At 37.2% G+C, this 21,196-nt stretch overlaps 3 protein-coding genes across 5 annotated transcripts; 2 read left to right on the forward strand and 1 right to left on the reverse strand.

The window, feature by feature from the left end:
- Positions 1–168: 168 nt before the first annotated feature.
- On the forward strand, positions 169–6,070 carry smpd1 (sphingomyelin phosphodiesterase 1). The gene is made up of 6 exons (XM_077242719.1): positions 169–679; positions 1,242–2,017; positions 2,852–3,023; positions 3,977–4,053; positions 4,382–4,527; positions 4,994–6,070. Exons 1-6 carry the CDS (start codon positions 455–457, stop codon positions 5,389–5,391), a joined length of 1,794 nt encoding a protein of 597 aa, XP_077098834.1. The 5' UTR covers positions 169–454; the 3' UTR covers positions 5,392–6,070.
- On the reverse strand, positions 5,811–16,734 carry tpte (transmembrane phosphatase with tensin homology). Its single transcript, XM_077242720.1, has 20 exons — positions 16,502–16,734; positions 16,264–16,367; positions 16,046–16,115; positions 15,807–15,884; positions 15,676–15,723; positions 15,334–15,495; positions 14,894–15,013; positions 14,700–14,799; positions 11,612–11,675; positions 11,367–11,431; positions 11,197–11,257; positions 11,007–11,088; positions 10,803–10,891; positions 10,663–10,724; positions 10,500–10,580; positions 10,287–10,392; positions 8,384–8,481; positions 8,100–8,195; positions 7,912–7,982; positions 5,811–7,815 (listed from the first exon to the last, which is right to left on the reverse strand). The coding sequence occupies exons 3-20, from the start codon at positions 16,093–16,095 to the stop codon at positions 7,713–7,715; spliced, it is 1,536 nt and encodes a 511-aa protein (XP_077098835.1). The 5' UTR covers positions 16,096–16,115; positions 16,264–16,367; positions 16,502–16,734; the 3' UTR covers positions 5,811–7,712.
- Positions 16,735–21,128, forward strand: fgl1b (fibrinogen like 1B). Of its 3 annotated transcripts, none has more exons than XM_077242721.1 (8): positions 16,735–18,662; positions 18,935–18,982; positions 19,076–19,310; positions 19,655–19,814; positions 19,934–20,031; positions 20,109–20,197; positions 20,321–20,511; positions 20,598–21,128. In XM_077242721.1, the coding sequence occupies exons 1-8, from the start codon at positions 18,561–18,563 to the stop codon at positions 20,779–20,781; spliced, it is 1,107 nt and encodes a 368-aa protein (XP_077098836.1). In that variant the 5' UTR covers positions 16,735–18,560; the 3' UTR covers positions 20,782–21,128. The 3 variants fall into 3 exon arrangements, with proteins under 3 accessions (XP_077098836.1, XP_077098837.1, XP_077098838.1); XM_077242722.1 differs by having other exon boundaries at positions 18,550–18,657; positions 18,909–18,982; XM_077242723.1 differs by having other exon boundaries at positions 18,552–18,662; positions 18,909–18,982.
- Positions 21,129–21,196: the final 68 nt, after the last annotated feature.

Consider the following 21,196-nt stretch of genomic DNA (forward strand, 5'->3'; position numbering starts at 1 on the left):
TTTTATTATTTTTATTTTTACAATCTCTCAATAATTGTACCACCTGGACGTTTTAAGATACTTAAAAAATACTAATATATAAAAATGTATTATAAATAATAATTTCATGTTTACAAAACCAGTAAGGCACATGACTTGACAAAAGCTTTGTCAGCATGTCACGTGATCAGTCAGCTGAGGCTATATAAACGTTTCAGGACAGGTTTACACGGGTCGCGGTTCGGTTGTGAGAGGAGGGCAGACAACTGGTTCTTCAAAACACAATTTGGATATTCACAACTGCTTAAAAACAAACTTATTCTGATGCTGCTTTTATTTACACATACACTCCAGGCGTAACAGTTTCTTCCTCAGGGTCTGTTCAAGAATAAACACGTTTTCCTGGAGTCGTCGCTACAGACCTTATATGTAATGACGGGGAACTGATACAGTTTACCGCAGTGTTGCACACAGGATGAAGCGTCCAGGTTTCGGGTTGTCCGCCTGCAGCGGTGTCTTCATGGTCTGGACATTATTTTCGGTGCTTATTGTCTTCTCATACCCTCTTGAAGGTGATAGAGATGCGCCCGAGCTGAGGTTCGTGGAGGAGTTTGATCGGCTGAAGCTCGGGTTCAGCTGGCACAACATGTCCTGCGTGGTATGCAAAGCGATCTTCGCCTCGGTTGACATCGCGCTGCTGGTGAGACACGCACTTTTACGCTTTTCCCATGATGTTATTGCCTGTTTTTACTCCCCTGGCTTTCTTGTTGTAATAAATGTTGTCTTGTTTTAAAAAGCTGAAAGTGAAGTTCACACAGTTCAGTTTTGTTCAGTAAGATACTAGTTGAGCTGCCTGCCGTCATAGGCCAAAATATTATATGTAAAAACGTGTATATTTATGTTATAGCAGGCTAATATTCGTAGAATTAGTAAATCATATATATATATATATATATGCACACATTTATTTAAAAGCATATTTCTATTATATGCATTAATATAATTATTTAAAGTAATACTTAAAATGTGAAAAAACATTTTCAAATAATTACATACAATTTATTTTCATTATATACATTAAAGTAAAAATGTACATTAAACTAAAAGCATATTCAAAATATATTTTGTTAGATTATTATATTCTTAATTGATATGCTCTAACCTCAAATACCCCTGTACAAAATAATTTGAGTGAAGTTTCTGATCTGTCCATGAAAATAAAGAGTGGCAACTATTAAGTTCTGTGCTTCCTTTATGACCAGAGTGACTCAAACAAGGAGCGCGTGGCACGTGTTCTGGGAGAGGCCTGTGTCCGACTGCACCTCGCTGATCCAGATGTGTGCCGAGAGATCACTGAGCTCTTCCGAGAAGATTTCATCCGTGCGCTGCAGGAGTCCTACCTCTGGCCCTCGGAGGCTTGTGCTCTGCTGGTTGGACCTTCGTGTGGCCATTTTGATATTTATGCCCCCTGGAATGTATCCCTGCCACAGGTCCCCAAACCCCCAATTAAACCACCCACCCCTCCTAAACCAGGCTCTCCACAGAGCAGGATCCTGTTCCTCACAGATATCCACTGGGATGCGGAGTACTCCGAGGGCAGCCTCGTAGATTGTAAGAAGCCACTGTGCTGTCGGAATGACTCCGGAAGGGCCAGTTGGAATCACGTTGGAGCCGGATACTGGGGCACATATGGCAAATGTGACCTGCCTCTACGCACAGTGGAGAATCTCCTCCAAACCTTAGCCAAATCCGGCCCATGGGATTGGGTGTACTGGACAGGAGACATTCCAGCACACAACGTCTGGTCTCAGACCCGGAAACAACAGCTGAACGAGCTCGCCATCATTTCTAGACTGATACTCAAACACCTGGGGCCTAATGTAACCGTGTACCCATCTGTGGGGAATCACGAGAGCACTCCGGTGAATAGTTTCCCACCTCCGTTTGTACATGGGAATCGTTCGTCCCGCTGGCTGTATGACACTATGGCGATAGAGTGGGCGTCCTGGCTGCCTGAGGAAGCACTCGAGACCATGCGGTAAAGTACTGATCAAAAGACTATACAAACTATATCACACTCTGATATAAATGAGTACTGTCACTGATAAATGCATAAAATCATATTAAGAACGTTGTTGTTGTAACTAACTGTTTTTAATTATTTTATTTTTTTTAATTGTTTTTTATTATTATTACATCATATTATGTAGCTTAATATTTTAAATCCAATACTGCATAGATACATTTGTGATGTTTTCACATTTATAGTTTTATAATAATAATAATAAATATCAATGCTGTTTAATTATTATTTTTATCAATTATGACTTTTTTTGTAGCTTAATATTTTAAATGCTATGCTACATTGGTGAAGTTTTCCCTTTTAGTTACTACTACTACTAAAAAAATATAGTAGTAGTACTATCATTGTTTCTGCTATGATTTTATTATTAGACCTAATTTATTATCATGTTTTGTAGCTAAATATTTAAATGCAATACCATAGATGGATAGATACTTTTCTGGTGTTTTCACTCTTACTGTTTAAATTTAACTATTATAAAGTATTATAATAATAATAATAATAAATGGTTTATAAATAATAAACCATATTAGTATTATAACATTATTTATTGATATTGCTATTGTTTAAGTATTAATTACTTATATTTTTGCAGCTTTATTTTCAAATGCAATACTAAAGATATGTTTGGTCTTTTATTACTCCTACAGTTTAATTATTATCATCATTTATATTAGTATTCTTGTTATTGCTATGGTTTATAATTTTTAATAATTAATAATATTTTAAATGGAAACATACAATTTGTTTGAATTGTTTGTTTGTTTGTTTGTGTGTTGTCTTCTCCAGGCGTGGAGGGTTCTACACTGTGGAAGTTCAGCGTGGTTTGAGGCTGGTGTCTCTGAACATGAACTTCTGTGCACGAGAGAACTACTGGCTGATGGTGAACTCCACAGACCCGGCCGATCAGCTCCAGTGGCTCATTCACATACTACAAGAGTCTGAGAACAAGGGAGAGAAGGTCAGAGAAGTTTACAGAACTCAAGAAAAAAATAAAGATGTTCTCTGAGAACGTGAGAAAACAGAACAGTGTTGTAGTCTTTGCATGTTGCAGCAGTTTAACAAGTTGCACTAAAAGTGTTTGTGTCTGTGGGTTAGAAGTGTTTAAACAACCAAGCAACTGGTCATGAGTCAGACCAACCAGAAGCGGATTTGTGATGCAGTGGGTGCAGAGTTTCAGTTTTAATTTTAACATTACATATCAAATGCTAATGATCTGCAGTAGTGGCCAAAAGTGATGTCCAGTGGGGATATTTGTTTTTAATGACCCTAAAAGTTCGATTAAACCATTCAAATTTGAGGAAAACATTATATATGTATAATTTATTTATTTTTTTTAAATATGAAGGACTTTTAAAACTAAGTTTTAAGGTATTTATCTACCAAAATTATTTGGGAAAATACAGCCCAACAAATGCAGGTTTTATTTTACTATACAAAAAAATGTTATCTGGAAACTTCCCAGGAAAAAGCATACATTGACTACAACAATATTATTTTGGTTTTCTCATGTTTTTGCATGTTCATCATTTCTTTGTATGATATCAGGGCTGTCCATTGGACTGTGCAACTGGGCTGCGGAACGTGATCGAACGATCAGCAACCAAAAATTAAATCAACACAATTTGGCGTTTCATTGCGTCATCACAAATAAAACATTTGACTAGCACAACTACGCTATATGCTTGCAAAATCTTAAACGCACATTGTTGACAATGACGTCAACAATTATCCTAGGCTGGACATCACTTTTGGCCATTACTGTATTGTAATCTATTGTTTTTACCACTAAATGTCACATGATTTAGTAGAAGGGTCCAGGAAATTTTTTTTTAATTTTTTTTTATACCAAGATGTTGTTTGTGGTTGTGTTCAAAAGCAAATCTAAGCAGAGCTCTGTCTGGTCTCTCTCAGGTCCACATCATCGGTCACATCCCGCCGGGTCTCTGCCTGAGCAGTTGGAGTTGGAACTACTATCATATAGTCAACCGGTCAGTCACTGTTCTGTGTGAAAATTGTATAGCCCATCCTGCTGTACACAACTCGTTCACTTTCATCTGTTGTAACCCGTAGCTGGGTCAACACAACTGCATGACTGCAGCCTAAAGGGTTATTACACAGTGTCTTTTATGATCATAAGTGCCGTATTGCTGTGAAAATGGGTCATGTTGACTGTAACTGCCTGTTTTTGAGATAATTGTGTGTTTTTGCCATATGTATCGGTAGGTGTATGTAGTACAGTGGTTAATGGTTCACTTGAGTCAACTTGACTTTAGTGATCAGTCTGGTTCCTTTCTAATCCTTTCTTTTTTCTTTCAGATATGAAAGCACCATAACTGGTCAGTTTTTCGGACACACTCACGTCGATGAGTTTCAGATGTTCTATGATGAGGAAACAATGACCCGTCCACTGAGTGTGGCTTTCATTTCCCCGAGTGTGACCACTTATGTCAACCTGAACCCAGGTACTTATTGAACCATATTAGTAGTTGTATTTTTTGTAGCATCTTGCTTATATTGTTTTAGCATCTAGTTTTTATTTTAGCTTTTATATTGAGTTTTCTTTTGGACTCTTTTTATTTATTTATTTTATTTGGCATTTGTTTTTGTATTGTTATTTTATTTAGTTTAGTTTTTAGTTCAGTTAGTTTTTTTTTGTTATTTATTTTTTTATTTTTTTATTTTTTTAACATTATATTTTATTTTAGCATTAGGTTATTTTGTTTTGGTTTTTGTTTCATTTTAGCATTTGGTTATTTTATTTTAGCATTTTGCATTGTTTTATGTTCGCATTTAGTGGCATTGGTGTCTTTATAAAAATTGGCAACCTCGATATGTGTAAAAAACCTCTTGATAAACTTAACTATGGTAAAATCATTGTCAGTTTTTAATGGTTTATTACTAGGCTATAACATCCCTTTTTATGGTCAGGATATCGTGTTTATTACGTGGATGGAAACTACCCAGGCAGCAGTCGCATGGTTTTGGATCACGAGACCTTTATTCTCAACCTGACTCTTGCCAACAAGCGGCTTTCAAAACCTTACCCCAGCCCGTCATGGACCTCGCTGTACCGCGCCTCTGAGGCCTACGGTTTGTCCACACTCTTCCCAGCAGATATGGACGGTTTGATCAAAATCATGGTGAATGATGACCGTGTCTTCCAGCGCTTCTGGTACCTCTTTCATAAAGGCCACGTATCAAAGCCCTGCACGGACACTTGCAAGACGTCACTAATCTGTCTCCTGCACAGCGGGCGATACGACATTTTAATACAATGTGATGTGCTACACGGAGATAAGCACTCTTTTAGGAAGACAATGTGTTGAGAAAATATAAAAAAATGGCCATAGACCTCCTAATGGGTTTAATACCACCCTAACGTCACAGACTCTTGATTTATTTAGCACTTTCTTTTTAATATATTTGGTAGCATTTGTTCTCAACCTCATCAAACTGTTTGATTTTTTTTGTTCTTGTTTTGCTGTTTGCTATTTATCTGACTTGCTATGGACATTGCTGGCATTAACAGCTCTAGTGTTTGGTCATCATTGGGTTAAAAAGTCAGTTCTCGGAAAGACGTGTAATTTAGAGCAGTGAACCTGAGAAAAGCATTACTGGTTAAAAATGGAACAGGTAGTGACCTCACAACCAAGTGGTGTGTAAGAGCCTCATAAAAACCACGATTGCTCATTCTCACTTAAAGGGTTCAGAGTGTTTTGTGTCACTCGAAGTGATAGTGGTTAGATTCTTTTTTTTATCTCTTCCTGCATTGACCTACACTATGCACACTGGAGCTTGTTTAAGGCCAATATTATTAGATAAAAGTTTGTTGATTCAACACCAAGTCATTACACACTGTTTGTTTCAATTGGTAAAGAAATTATGTACTGAGGAGATTGTGTGAGTGTAACACTTGCTGATAAATGATTTTGCAATTGAAGTGGGACTTTATGAATGTTGTAATCATGGGTTATCTGAAGGTCTTATTAAACAAAGTATTTTGAAGTGGTTTGTTTATAGGTTTAAAGGGGTGGTTGATTGTGATTTCACTTTTCTAACTTTAGTGTGTAATGTTGCTGTTTGAGCATAAACAACATCTGCAAAGTCTCAAAGTTCAAAGCAAAGGGAGATATTTTCTTTTACAGAAATTTTCCCTGGTAGGGACTGCACAAGTTTTCTCCAGGGTTAGTGACATCACAAGCCCCAAAATGTAGATAAACCCCGCCACACAACAAAGGGCTCTATATGGCTTTGCTAAGAAAGGTGCTCCTGAAGCTCACATACTCACTCTGGGGACATCAGAGACTTTTTACATTTTGTAAAAAGGGGCATTATATCACCCCTTTAAGGTATGTACACTGCAGATTAGAATGATTTTTGAAGGATCATGTGACACTGAAGACTAGAGTGAGTGATGGTGCTGAAAATTCAGATTTGCCATCACTGGAATTAATTACATTTACAGTAGTTAACATTTGAAGTGGACCAAACCTTTCATAAAAGTTAGCCTACATGAATTTTAAACAATGCCCATTCTTGTCTTAGATTAACTTTGATTAACTTTTTTGATCCACTTAAAATGTTGACTACTGTAAAAAATTATTAAAAATTGAAAGCAGTTTTGGTTAAATTATATTATGGTTTTTACTGCATCTTTGATCAAATGCATACATCCTTGGGCAGCAGAAGAGACTTCTTATGAAAACACGAAACAAATCTTACTAAACCCCAACTTTTATGGTATGTGTATATTTAACTTATGTTGAATTAATCCACATGCAATTGGTGATTCGAGTTGTCATTCAATTTACAACAACAGATTAGGACCCTGTTAAAATTGTAAAATGGCCAATTCTTATGGCTAATTTTAAGGCCCGTTCACATCAAGAACAATAACTAAGTATCATTGTAAAAATCGTTCTCAATATTAAACGATATAAACGAGCTATAACGCTAACGGCACAGAGAAACGATATCGTTTGAGTCACTTCAAATCAAATCCAGCTGATGAAAGATAAAAACATTGACAGCCAATCAAAATCCATCCTGCTTCAAGCGCTTAGAATAAACAACGATATCGTTCGCTGGTTTGGACTCAGATATAGTTATCTTAGTGTGGACGGGCCTTTATTCTGTTTTATCCAATGTAATTATTCTAAATCATTCTTTCCCAAACCAGAAAAGAATCTTTTCGATTTAAACTTATAAAGAATCCCTCTCATATCAAAGACTCTTCAAAACATAGATGCAGTGCAGGTCAGAATCACTAGAGGCCGGTATATAATGCCTGATGACAGCATGTAAACTCAAGAAATATGTAAAGTATTTTCCATGGAAGCAGGTGTTTGATATGTAAATGTTTTTGTTTGGTATTTTTTCTTGACAGAATTTTAAACTTTAGCCAAACATAAATAGAACCACAGTAAAAAAAAAAAAAAAATGTACTGAGCATTTCAACAATTCTTTACACAAAAAGACAACCATGGAAATGCAATGGAGCGAAAATATTTTTTACAAAAATCACATTCAAATCTCAAAAAGCTATAGGTTCACGTGGAGTGTTAACATTTGCTTCAAGTTGTAGCTTTTCAATGCACCTCTCATAAGAAACTACAAAAATGTTCGGAGCTCTCGGAGAATGTTCTCCTCAAGGGTCTGTGAAAACCACGGTCACTCCGAAGTCTTCCTTATAGATGTCCCAGGTCTTAGATTTGTGTGGATTGTCCAGCTCCTCCCTCGAGAGATACAGTCTATGACACAAAAACATAATTGCAAAAGATTTCAGTGAGCTCTCGGATGACAAAAAAACAAAACAAATCCCAACATTACTGTCAAAAAAACCCCACCTGTTGTTCTCAACAAAAGAGGTGTTAAACCAGAAATAGAATGGACAGTTCTCGTAACCCTTCGGCAGACCCTGGACAGAGAGAAAAAGGGAAGTTCAAGTCCCAGTGAACCTCATTCAAACTTTCTGCCAACAGCACTTCATAAAACGCATGGGTCAATTAAATACTTAAAAATAGTGGAGGCTTACAGCACTGGACTCAAACATGACCTTCACATCTCCAGTCACGACAGGCCCTTCCTGCAAACTGATGACCACTGCATTACTACCAGTGTCAGGAAACACCTGAAAAACACACACACACACACGACAGGACGATCAGACTGAAATGAAAGCTATAGATCCTACTAAGAAATGTGCATAGGCGTAAGTGTTTAGTATGCGAAAAGTAGCTAGCTTTGCCCTTTGAGCCTATTTTAGAGAACAGAAACATGCATTCAAAACAACAATCCTCTCCAGCTTTGCATACTTACTGTACAGTTCTGCTGTTTAGCACAAACACCCTGGAAGACGAGCTCTCGCTTCACTATGATCTTCACCATCAGGTCACTGCCATTGCTCTTCCCCACACCTGAACAACAACCACAGCCACTGCTTTATACAATCTACCAATCTAGTTTTTGCTTCTTTTTTTACTTAATGTTTACTTAATGCAAGTTGAATAGCATGAAAATATAGTTTAATATTAATAAAAAATATATGCAATATGTAAAAAAAAAAAAATATATATATATATATATATATGTGATTATCATCAATATGAACATATTATATTTTATATTCAAGTTCACTATATTTTATATTCAATATATTTTGAAATATTGGTTTTATATACTGCAGGTAGAAAAGTAGATAGACAGACATTTATAGTTCAACCATGAAACTCTATTTGAGTTATTATTGGCTTGTTCAATGTAACATTTTCAGGCAAGTGATTTCATGTAACCGTTACAATTTCCCTTTATAACCACGACTGCGTGCTATGCAAATTATTATTTTATCCCTCCACCTCCCCACCTCTCTCTAGCAGCAGCAGCAGCAGCGTGTTTCCATTCATTTTATGTTCTATTAATGTTTTATGTTTGTCAGATTGCTGGTCTGGAGTATTCAGGTGTGTGTGTTAACTCAATGCCAAGGAGGAAAAACATCAGATGATCTTAGAGAAGCAAATGTTGCTGCCATCAATCTGAGAAGGGTTCTATGGCCATTTCCAAACAATTTGAAGTCCATCATTCTACAGTGAGGAAGATTATTCACAAGTGGAAAACAAGTCAGTTGCCAATCTTCCCAGGAGTGGACGTCCCGGCAAAACACCCAAGAACTACACCCTACAGGCCTCAGTTAACATGTCAAATGTTAAAGTTCATGGCAGTACAATTAGAAAAAGACGGGACAAGTATAGCATGTTTGGAAGGGTTGCCAGGAGAAAGTTTCTCTCTAAAAAGAACATGGCAGCACGGCTTAGGTTTGCGAAGTTACATCTGAACAAACCTCAAGACTTCTGGAACAATGTCCTTTAGACAGCGAGACCAAAGTGGAGATGTTTGGCCATAATACACAGCGCCACTTTGGTGAAAAGCAAACACAGCACATCAGCCCCAAACACCTCATGCCAACGGTCAAGCATGGTGGTTGGAGGGGTGATGATCTGGGCTTGTTTTGCAGCCGCAGAACCTGGGCACCTTGCAGAATTGAGTAGACCATAAACTCCTCTGTATACCACAGTATTCTAGAGTCAAATGTGAGCCCATCTGTCCCACAGCTAAAGCTTGGCTTAAATTGGGTCATGCAACAGGACAATGATACCAAGCACACCAGCAAATCTACAACAGAATGGCTGAAAAAGAAAAGAATCAAGGTGTTGCACTGGCCCAGTCAAAGTCCAGACTTCAACCTGATTGAAATGTAGCGGCGGGACCTTAAGAGAGCTGTGCATAAACAAATACCAAAAACCTCAATGAACTAAAGCAACGTTGTAAAGAATAGTGGGCCAAAATTCCTTCACAATGATGTGAGAGACTGATAAAGTCATAGAAAATGATTACAAGTAATTGCAGCTACAGGTGGTTCTAGAACCAATTTAATCATAGAGTGTACTTAGTCTGTCACACATGGCTTCTCCATTTTCGCCTTATTTGTGTTAAATAAATAATGGCATGGTGTAATATGGCATGTTTTTGTTCATCTGAGGTTGTATACACCTAATTTAAAGACCTGCTAGCGACCAGATTTTTTTTTTTTATTATGTACTGATATGTCAAACAATTGAATTGTACGCCAAGGGTGTACTTTCTTTTTCACATGTCTGTATATGTACATAGTCATTGTATAATGCTGATATTCATTTAGTTGTCATGATTAATGGCTGGGTCTGACCTGCGATGGAGTGGATTCGAATGCTCTTTATTTTCAGGCTCTTCTGAGGTGGTAGCTGTCGGTTGTATTGATTCTTCATGATCTCATAATAACCGACATACCTGCTCTGCAAGTGCAAAAATGAACAGAACATAAATCAATACAAAAAAAAAAAGATCATATACATTCATTGCTCCAAAATGGATCCATGGCTTCTAATGCAGTTTCACACACCTGAGAGGGTGTTTCAACACCCTGAAACTTCGAACTCATGCTTTTATCAGTCCGTCTCTCGCCAAAGTAGTCCAAACTCTCCTGTAAGATAGTTTAAAGAAAATTTGAATACAATCTTGGATGAGAAAGTCTCTACATGTCAACATTCATGACCGGATTGTACCTGAGCACTCTCAAACTGGTCAGTGTCGATGAGCCATGTGCACACCATCGTCCCAGTCCGCCCTGTTGAACAAAATCCAATCCATTGAACATTTCAGACTGTATTTACATACAGCATTAAAACACCATCAAACAACAGACCTTTTCCTCCTTTGCAATGGATGGCGATCACATTCCGAGAGTCTGCCGCCATCCACTCCCTAACGCAGGCTGTGTACCGCAGCATATCACTGACAGGAGAACAGACAGAGATCAACAGAGATTCATGACAACATGCTGGCTGGAAACTAGATTTGCCACTTCAGCAACATGTTCTTATGTTCAGTTGTGCTGAGAGATACTTACTCGAGTGAGGGCACGTTATGGTCATCTATCATAACACGCTCCACTCGATAGTGAAAGAACTTTGGATCATAGCCCTTCTCACCTGAAACAAGAATTGGCTACCATTATTATCATGCCTTTTAGAAATTATCTGAGGTTAACTTTACTGGCATTTAAGGTCAAATAATCATGAAGAGAATCTTCTACTCACTACAGAGATTAAACACCTTGTAGTGATCAAGATGTTTGGTGTCCAGGAATCTAACCACCTCCTGAAATGTGTCATTTACGTATTGATCATACAGTTGTTGCAATGTTTTCTGAACAACTTTACATCTGATTAAAATCTTCTTAAACATTTGTGTTATGTTGGTGACTTACTCTGATGGGGTTCCTATAAAGCGCCTGCTTCCCAGAAGATGGAAAAGACATGGCAATGACTCTTTCTGAAGAGAGATAAGACACTATCAATGATGAATCACTTTGGTTAGCAAATTACTTGATTTCAATGTTGTTTATAATGATCTGATAAAAAATAAAATAACCACAGACAGAAAAAAAAAAAAAAAAATCAAGAACAATTAAATGTCTAGATTTCTGCTGACTAAAATAAAGTGCAACCAAACCTGTGACATATGTGAGGTCCAGATCAAACCCATCTTTTTGGTACCGTCTTTTGTTCTCGGACACCTGTGAAAATGATTATATAAAGTTTATGTAGAACATTTTAAACAAAAAATTGCCTTGCATGAATAAAAAATGAAAACATGAAAAAAGCATTTCAAAAACGTCAATACGTCAGGATTCCCATGCTGGACATATAAAACGCTTAATGTAGCTTAATGGACTAATACAGTGATATAAAAGACCAAACTCGCAGGCAAGCAGAAGAACTCAGAATATGAACTTAACGCGCAAATTTTAAAGCTGAGCGATTCTCAGTGATACTGGCATAAGTTGGCTTGACATTGGACATTCGCACATTTAGGGACCGTCTCTAAAGTTACATACGACATTGGTATACACGTTTCTAACTTCAATAGCATTTGAAGAGAACGACTTGCAGTCATAAAACCAACTGTAAAGTGTTCATGTAGGTGTCAGGCATAATGCGCAATTTATTCAAATAAATTGAAGTTTGCTATTGAAGTTAGAAACGTTTAGGCCTATAGGACTACCAATGTTACTTTAGAGACGGTCCCAAAATGTGCGAATGTCAAGCCAAGTTTACATATAATTATTTAGCAGACGCTTTTATCCAAAGCGACTTAAACGGTAAAACGGTTAAACTAACAATATAGCACAACAATATGAAAGTGCTATGACCCTTCCCAGATTAATCATGTATGTAGGAATATTAACATGTATATGTAGGCATACTTCCCCAATAAGGTGCGAGTTTGGTCTTTTATAGCCCCTTCACACAGAGATTCCTGAAAATACACGGATAAAGTGACCCGGGATTTGACCCGGGTTCGTTTGATTTTGGTTCGTAAAAATCCCGTGAAGACACGTGACATCGATGTGACATGTAATGTCTCAGCAGCGTCTATAGTTTGCTTATGAGCTGCGATTTCTCTCTCTCTCGAGAAACCACGCTTGTGCATTTTTATTCTCTGATTCGATCATAAACTAGCGCATTACGTACTGTTTCACTAGCCTGCTTTCACTTCACTTCAGCGTCATTATTACGACACGGCATTGGTTACGGCTTTTGTTCACACAGCGCGCGTTCCGGGACTGATCCCGGCAATGTTACTAGGTCCCCGACCCAGGATCAATCCCGGCATCAATCCCGGGTCGTGTTTGCGTTCACACAGAAGGTGTTCTGGCAATTTCCCGGCAATTTTCCGGGATCAACGCGCTGTGTGAAAGGGGCTTATTAGTCCATTAAGCTACGTTAAGCGTTTTGTTTAAAAACTTAATGCATGCTCAATTGTTGTAAATTAGTTTTTATGAATGAATGGCTTGCTCTAACTGTTGCTCTGGTCTTCATCAACAACACGCGCTTGCACCCCCTGCTGGTGAGGTCGACTAACAGTAGATGGAGATTATGCTCAGTAATCTACTGCTTTTCCTGCAGTTCCTGGATGTCAACGTTGAATTTACTGTCGAATTTGAACCACTGAATTTGTGGAAGTGAATTTGCAAAGCGAAATAAAATGGAACGAAAACCGCCTGTTGAATATTATAGGTTGTATTTTTAATCAGTTTGAATATTTTGGAAGTGAAATCTGAAAGGTGAATATGGATTATTGAAATTTTACTAATGAAAATGTGTTTGAAATGTTTAGAATTTAAATATTCGCAGCTTAAATATTCAACCATGCTAAATTTCAGCCCATAAAAATGCAAGCCCTAAAAATACAATGCATTAAAATACAAGCAGGGCATATTTTTTTCAAGTAGTACAATTCAACAGGAATTTTGTTTCAAAAACATTTGCCATTATTTTACTTCCATAAAAAGCTATTATGCTTTTTTGGATATTACCTTAAATGTAGTGTTTATACCAGATGATTTTTGTGAATGTAAAAGGACATTTTTGTTTTGTGTTTGTGAATGTAAAAGGACTGCGAAGATCGAAGTGTATCATAAATAAAATGTTTTATCTCCTAAAAGAAGGAAAAGATTCTGAACTGCCTGAAATGATTCGTCAAAAATTCCAGTCTTATGACCTGCACAAACCTATTTAGGTTTGTAACAAATTTGCATAATCTTAGCCTATGGTCTTCATTGGCTGTCTGTGAAAAACATCTACTTTGACCCGCCCTCAAACACTGTAGTTGTAGCTGAGGCCTGAAAGATTTTGGTTCTTGTTGTCGACAGGTCGAGAAGACGCTGTTTTCTGTGCTACAAAAGCAAATCCACTTTGCACTAAAAAAAACCAACAACATTCCTTATTGTTCGTTTCACCGTGTATCAAGTGCCGAGGAATAGCCTGGTTAAAACCAGACCCTTCTCAGTCGTAACTGAGTCTGGGGAAGGTTCATTCACAGCTCATTTCCAAAGGGGCGTCACCAACGGACGTCGCTCAAGTGCCTCTGTAAGCAATTGGATAGACCTTAAAACCAATCAGATCGATCGTCATCTTGTAAAGCCCGCCTCAACGTTTGTGATTGGTGCCTCGATTTGGAAAGATTGGAAATGAGCTTGAATGGGCTCTTCGCCAGACTAACTTGCAGAGCAAATCTAAATTTGCCGGAAGTTCGTCTGGGTTTTCCCAGGCTTGCCGAGGAAGCCTCCAGAGCTGATATTCAGATATGGTAATGGACGTTTGGTTTCTGACACGTACTGTAAGCAGTAGACCAATCACAACAGACTGAGCCATCTGACCAATCAGAGCAGAGTAAGCTTTCGGAAAGGAGGGGTTTAGAGAGACCGAATCCTTAATTGAACCATTTCAGACACTGTGACAAAACACATGATGCTACAATGTATATTATGGGAAAATTGTGTTTTTTGACCTTGGATGTATGTAAACATATTGTAGGAGACCTTCAGAACTAAATTGGGAACCTTTAAAATAGCATAATTGGGCACTTTAATTTTAAAATGGATTAAAAAGTATAAATAGGAATGGAAAGTATATATAAACAGATTGAAATAATGTGGTGTAAAACAGACAAAAATCACACTCACAATCTGATTGGCTGAAAAGATACAATCACTAAGATACAAAATGAGGCAATTTCCTTTGTTTGGGTCACTCACCATTCTCCTGGTGACCTTTTCAAGCTCTTTCTTCTGAGATGCCAGTCTGAAGATACGTACCAGAATCAATACCCTCAGAGATCTCAGGAACGTGACCACCCTGCAAACACACCATATTAACATTGTTACATTAGTATAATATTGGATGAAATGTAAGCATCAACCATGAATGCCTTCCGTTAAATCTGGTGTACCTTGGAATCAGGCTTGCTCCTGAGAAATCGGAGAATGCGTAGATCATGGTGACCACCAGGGTAATTACCACAATACAAGCATCTATTATGTTCAGTTTGGAGCTGAAATACACCTTGAATCTGAGAAAGAAGATGATTTAAAAATGGCTGATCAGAGACTGCTATGGAATAGATACCTTTGCATCACTCATATATAATCAGTATTAATGCAGAGCTTGCAGACCACTACATTTATTGTTGTGCTTGAGCTCTAGGAAATTGTTCCGGAGAGATAAAAACTCATTTTGGAAAAACAGAAAATGCCGGGAAAATGTGTTTCCTGTAGATCATTTCCTATCATGAGTGACTTGAACACTACAGCATTATTGGTTGTTGTTAGCATTACGTTAACATTTTGTGCTGACTTATAGTTTGCAAAATAATTTTGAAAAACTACTAACCCCTCCACATAGACGCGAAGCAGCACATCAATGAGAAAAAAGAAGGAAATAACAAGTGAAACAGCCTCCAGTGCACTTCCAACATCACGACTCTTGTTGGAAAGGGACAAATCCACAATGACCAGAATAATGTCCACAATGATCAGTACTAGGCCAAAAACACTACAAATAAGAACAGAAGTTGTCATTAAAACATAGCCTAAAATTTTGGAAATTGAAAAAATTTGGAATGAAAAAAAAAGGAAAAAATGTAAAAGATCAAAGTACTTTTTTTATAGGATTTTATAGGTCCTGTGAGCCGCCTCTTTATATGACACTCTGAAATGAAATGATCCCACTCACCGAAAAAAAAAGGACATCACAAAAGGAGTTATAATTTTCCGGACACGGCTGCAAAATAAATCAAACAGAATGAGACATAAGAATATTTGTCTTAAGACATCACATTGTCAACAAATTAGAAGCTTACTTACTGGTATATAGTGTCTGGCTCCTCATTCTCTTCCCTTCCATCATCGATCTGCACCTCTGCCTCTTCTTTCACCCCATTACTTGGCCAACATAAAAACAGTACAAAAATACAAGCATACTGCATGGATCGTGTAATTTTAGGAGCTGAGAGTAGTGCTGAATTACTCATTTAAAGTTGGGGGAGTAAAGGTCATGATGCTGCTGAAGTGGTGGTTACTTTAATTTAATTATATTCACTTACCCATTAACTTCCTTGGAATCTAACCCAGGGTTAAAATGCACGGATGTCATTTTTACAGGAAAGTTTCTCTCTGAAAGATTACAAGAAATTAAACATTCCAGAGGAACTTTAATTCAATTAAAGCTGGTATATCTACTCAATAAATATGAATAATCAATGACATTGAGAAATAAAGAGGACGGGTCTAACTAACCCTAACATGACAAAAATGTACTTACTTTAGACCTATAAATCTTCAGTGGATCCAAAGGTAAGGTTTCAGACGTGGATTAAGAGATTTTTCTTATTAATATCCCATGAATCACTAATCCCCAAAAGTTGTCTGCAACACAAGGTTTCTAAATCAACGAAGCCCTAAATTAAATCCGCATAATGTAATACAACAAGCAATTGTTTGTTCCAATGTGAACAAGATCATAGCAAAGGAATGCCAGCATTGGAAAAAGCGATACAAACCTGACAGAAAAAAAGCGCATCCGGGAAAACTGTTTTCCTTCTTTTTGCTTGACTCGCAGCTTTTCTGATATCTGGACAGTCACATATTCAGTATTTTTGTTTTATGTCTCCATGATTGTCTTTATGAGCGGTGACAGTCCCGTGATTTTTTGCGATAACAAAGGAAGGAGGTTCAAAGGTTAGCAGTAGTTTTCTTGTGTCTTACACATTCACACATTCACACCGCCCCTTTTGATGCGGACGTAGCGGTTTTTTAACTTCCTCTTGCGCTTTACAAGTTAACAATCACACAAAATCAATTTAGACGAGCGGTGAAGGTAATAACAAAACAAAAAGGCTCAATGAGACATTATAAAACTTCGTAGTGTTATAAAAATATGGTTTTAATTAAAGTGTGTGAGTGTGCGTGCGCGCGCTTCTAGGCTACTTGTAGACTTTCTACTCTATTTTTTTTATTTTCAAAAAGTAATTTAGGATTTTTTTGTGTGAAACCAGCTTCCTAAAACAACGAGGTAATGATTTAATTAAAATCTAAAAGTGTTAAAACGACGTAGGCTGTGTAAGAATTAAAGGAACAGTTCATCTTAAAATTACAATTCTGTCAATTTTATGATGTATAGCCTACTCGCCCTCATTTTCTTTCCAGACACATAGGCACGTACGCTTCTTGCTTGCGTAGAACACACACGTGAAGCCTCAAAAACACCATTAACCACGGGCGATTCTAGGATTTTCATTTTAGGGGGGCTAAGCCCCCAATGAGTGTATGATTTAAAAAAGGTAACACTTTAGTTTAATTCTCACTATTAACTATAGTTGCTAATTAACATTAGGCTTCCCCTAGACAATAAAAAAAAATTCTACATGTGCATTTTAAGATATTTTGAAGGCCAAAAAAATGGGATAACAATAGCTTTAAAACCATGTCAGTGGGCAGTAGATTATTTTTCTGTTATCTCCATCACTCTCTTTTCTCTTTGTTTTTAATCTTGCCCTGGCTCTAAAGCTGAGCTTTGACTGATATAGGCTTTTCATTTTTGTCTGTGTCAGAGAAGTAAACATGTTCATTTAATGTTACTGAAGCTAACGTTACCGTAGGTAACTAAGTTTGATGAACTAATGGATCACACTCTCAAACTTTGTGCATAACATATGTGCATTTCAAGACGTTTGAAGGCCAAAAGAGATAAGTTAAGCCACTTAGCCATCACTCTTTCTTTTTCTCTCAGTCTCCTTATCTTGCCCTGTCTCTTCCCTTAAAGATTGGCTTTCTTAATTTACTGAAGGCTACAAATTAATATTATAATATTAATTCACAATATGTAAACATTCATATTAATTGTGCCTAATATGATGAAAACGGCTTCGTTAATGTTTTTTGTCCCCTCACAATGACAGTAAACTAATTATTACATTAACGTTACATGAATCATGTTACATAAGGCTTTTTTTCAGTTCAAAATGGCATAATTAGACAAAATTTTATTAGTTTGCCTGATTATTTCTGTCATTCGTCTAACATTTATGACCTAAAACAGCTGTCAAATATGAAATGTTTAGTTTAGCTACTTACATCTCGCACTTGAGCATACTAGTGAAGCGTCGTCGCGCTGCTAAAATTCGCGCTCTGCAGCGTCTGTGAACATAAAGCCCGCCTACTTTGATTTGATTGGTCATCTCAAATATTCTGACATTGACGGGCAGTGACAGACCAATGAGGCTCAGATGAACACACACACACCTTGTCCTCGGCTGCTGTTTTAAATGTTTTTCATGTTTTAAAGGTGACTGAAGCGATCACGAATTGGTGTAGTTAATCACATTTTTAGGGGGGCTAGGCAGAAGTTGAAGGCCCCCTAAAAAGGACCTAGTGACGCCCATGCAATTAACTTATCCGAAAATGGCTGATGCACTATTGCGAAACATAATTGAAAATTGTGTTTTATGCGGAACAGATGTTACACATAAATTTTAAAGAAAACAAATCTTTTACATTGTTGCTTCTGGTATGTGTGGAATGGGGGAAGATGAAGCCTCATTCTGACCCAGAGAACAGATAATGTGGACCAGGCGGAACCAACAGCCTATAAATATTAGAAATGACCGTCTGGAAGGCATTTCATTGACACCTAATCTGGAAGAGGAAAGAACACCACGTTCTGTATGTATGCATTTAGCCTATATTTAATAAACTTGTATTTTTTTAATGTATGCTTACTCTCGTATAGGCTAGCCTTGGCCTGCTTTTATTTACTTACATTTAAAAACTTTAAATAGGCCTACTACTACTTTACTTATTAAACATTACACTGTTTAACGTTATGCAAATTAAGTGGAAAAGCTATATGCTTACAGTTGATGTTTTTATAATTTGACAAAATTAACACCTCACTATTTTCATGTGAAGAATATTAATAAATGGTCATGCCACAGCTGGTTTTTATCTTGCTGTTTCAAGCTCTTACGTCACTTCAAATCTCAGTAAGTTCACTCTTTGACCATAATGTTTGTACTACAGTGTCTGGACATTAAATAGCCTAAATAACAAAAGAGCAATGTTGTCTATTTATTAAGGCAGAGAAAGCATGCCAAACATCTGAAGTATCAACGCTGAAGGAAGAGATTCGTATGCTGAATAATAAATTGTTGATTGGGGAATGGAAAGTTATGCAACTGCGTGCTCACCGTCGATTCAGGCTGGTTCCCAACCTGGAACTATCACTTGAATACAAGAATACTTCTGAGAACAACACGGAACCTTCACCAACCCTACCAAGTACTGGAGGCTCATTATTAGTTCATGACAAAGGTAAAATTTAAACACTTATAAGACACTTATGCAAATGTATATTAGGCTATTTATAATTAAACCTTTTTAGAATTTTATGAGAACTGTTTATGAACAAATTGTCAAGTTAATAACATTTTAAAAACCCATCTGTCTGTGGACTCATGTCTATTAATTGTATTTCTTGCATTTAACTTATTGCTGGGGTTAAACAGACGTAAATGGAACAGAAAAGTAGGCTACGTGTCTACTTTGTGATAAACAGAGAGTTAAAGCTTTAATAATATGTATTTGATGGGGGTAAAAACAATCTCAAAATGGTCAAATCGTTGTATTATTATTTCTGTAATGTATATGTCCGTTAGATTGTACTGAGCTACATGATAGACTAAAACCAGGAAGCGGATTCTACAGGATTAAACCCAAACCGTTACTTGAACCGTTCCTTGTGTACTGCGACATGGATGATGGTGCTGGCTGGACTGTGATTCAAAAACGGATCAATGGGAAAGTAGATTTCGATAGGTAAGTCTAATGCACAGTCATATGCAAATGACTGCAATAGTGTATGTTTTTGCTTACCGTTTTTTGTTCACATTTAGACCTAAAGATCTGTATGATCAAATCACCATTTCTATTCACAGAAAGTGGGAAGATTATAAAAATGGATTTGGTAATTTCCAGTCAAGTAAAGATGAATTCTGGCTTGGGAATGATCATATTCATGCCCTGCTCAGTGATGGTAAGATTTGGAAGATAATTTTATCACTCTGCTTTTTTGCTCTGCTTCTACAATAATATTTTCTAAATCCTCTTTAGGTGAAAATGTATTGAAAATTGAACTGATGGACTGGAATGGAGTGAGATCATATGCCATGTATGACAGCATCAGAGTATCAGATGAAAAGGTAAGTTTATTTTGGTTCCTACCATTAGATCTTTAATTCCAGCCTTACGAAATTTATACGGATGAGAAGTCTCCTGTTTCATCACATTCCTCTCTGCTCACATCATTCCTCCTCTATTCTCAGGATAAATATAGGCTGCACTACGGAATGTACAGTGGTCAGGCGGGAGATGCCCTGTCTGGAGGATCCAATATGGTGGAGCAGTGGTCAGCCTCTCATAATGGCATGCAATTCAGCACCCGGGACCAAGATCACGATCGCTACCTGCAAGGAAGCTGTGCTGCAGAGAACAGGGGAGGCTGGTGGTATAACAGGTGATACTGAGGACTTTCTGATTTTTTAGGTACAGCTTTTTGTATACTAAACACCCTGTTTTATGTTACCTGTTGCTTAATTACAGATGTCATGCTGCCAATCTTAATGGAAGGTTTTACAGAGGTGGAGAGTACAAAGCCAAATATGATAATGGTGTAGTGTGGGGCACATGGAGAGGACTGTGGTACTCTCTCAGACACACGGCCATGAAGCTCCGGCCCAGCTCCTACATGGACAACATAGGGAGTGGAGGAGGACCCCTGGAGTAGCAAGGCAGCTGAACAGTCTCATCGTGCACATTTATGTATTTTACAGTGTATTAACTATAACGCTTACTGTAGTTTATTGAACCTTTCTGTCAACCAGAGGACTGCCAAAATCAAGAAAGGATCTTATTAACTGATCTTGGTAGATTCAATGAATATATTGGCTTATCTAAAATTATTATCATTATGTTCTGATATTATTATTATTATGTTCTGATATTATCTGATATTAAGAATTATCTATTCTTTGTGTAAAAGGGTAAATGGAATATTTTAACTTTGCATGCATTCATATAATAGCAATCTTAGTATAAAATATGTGTACCATAATAAAGCAGCATCTAAACATACTGAAAGTCTTGATTGATATTATGTATCAAACTATTTTTGTAATATATCTTTAACATGGTCAACAGTA

This window comes from Siphateles boraxobius, unplaced genomic scaffold (genome assembly GCF_051911475.1).
Source record: "Siphateles boraxobius isolate OS27281-9 unplaced genomic scaffold, OSU_SipBor_1 25, whole genome shotgun sequence".
Classification (NCBI taxonomy): Eukaryota; Metazoa; Chordata; class Actinopteri; order Cypriniformes; family Leuciscidae; genus Siphateles; species Siphateles boraxobius.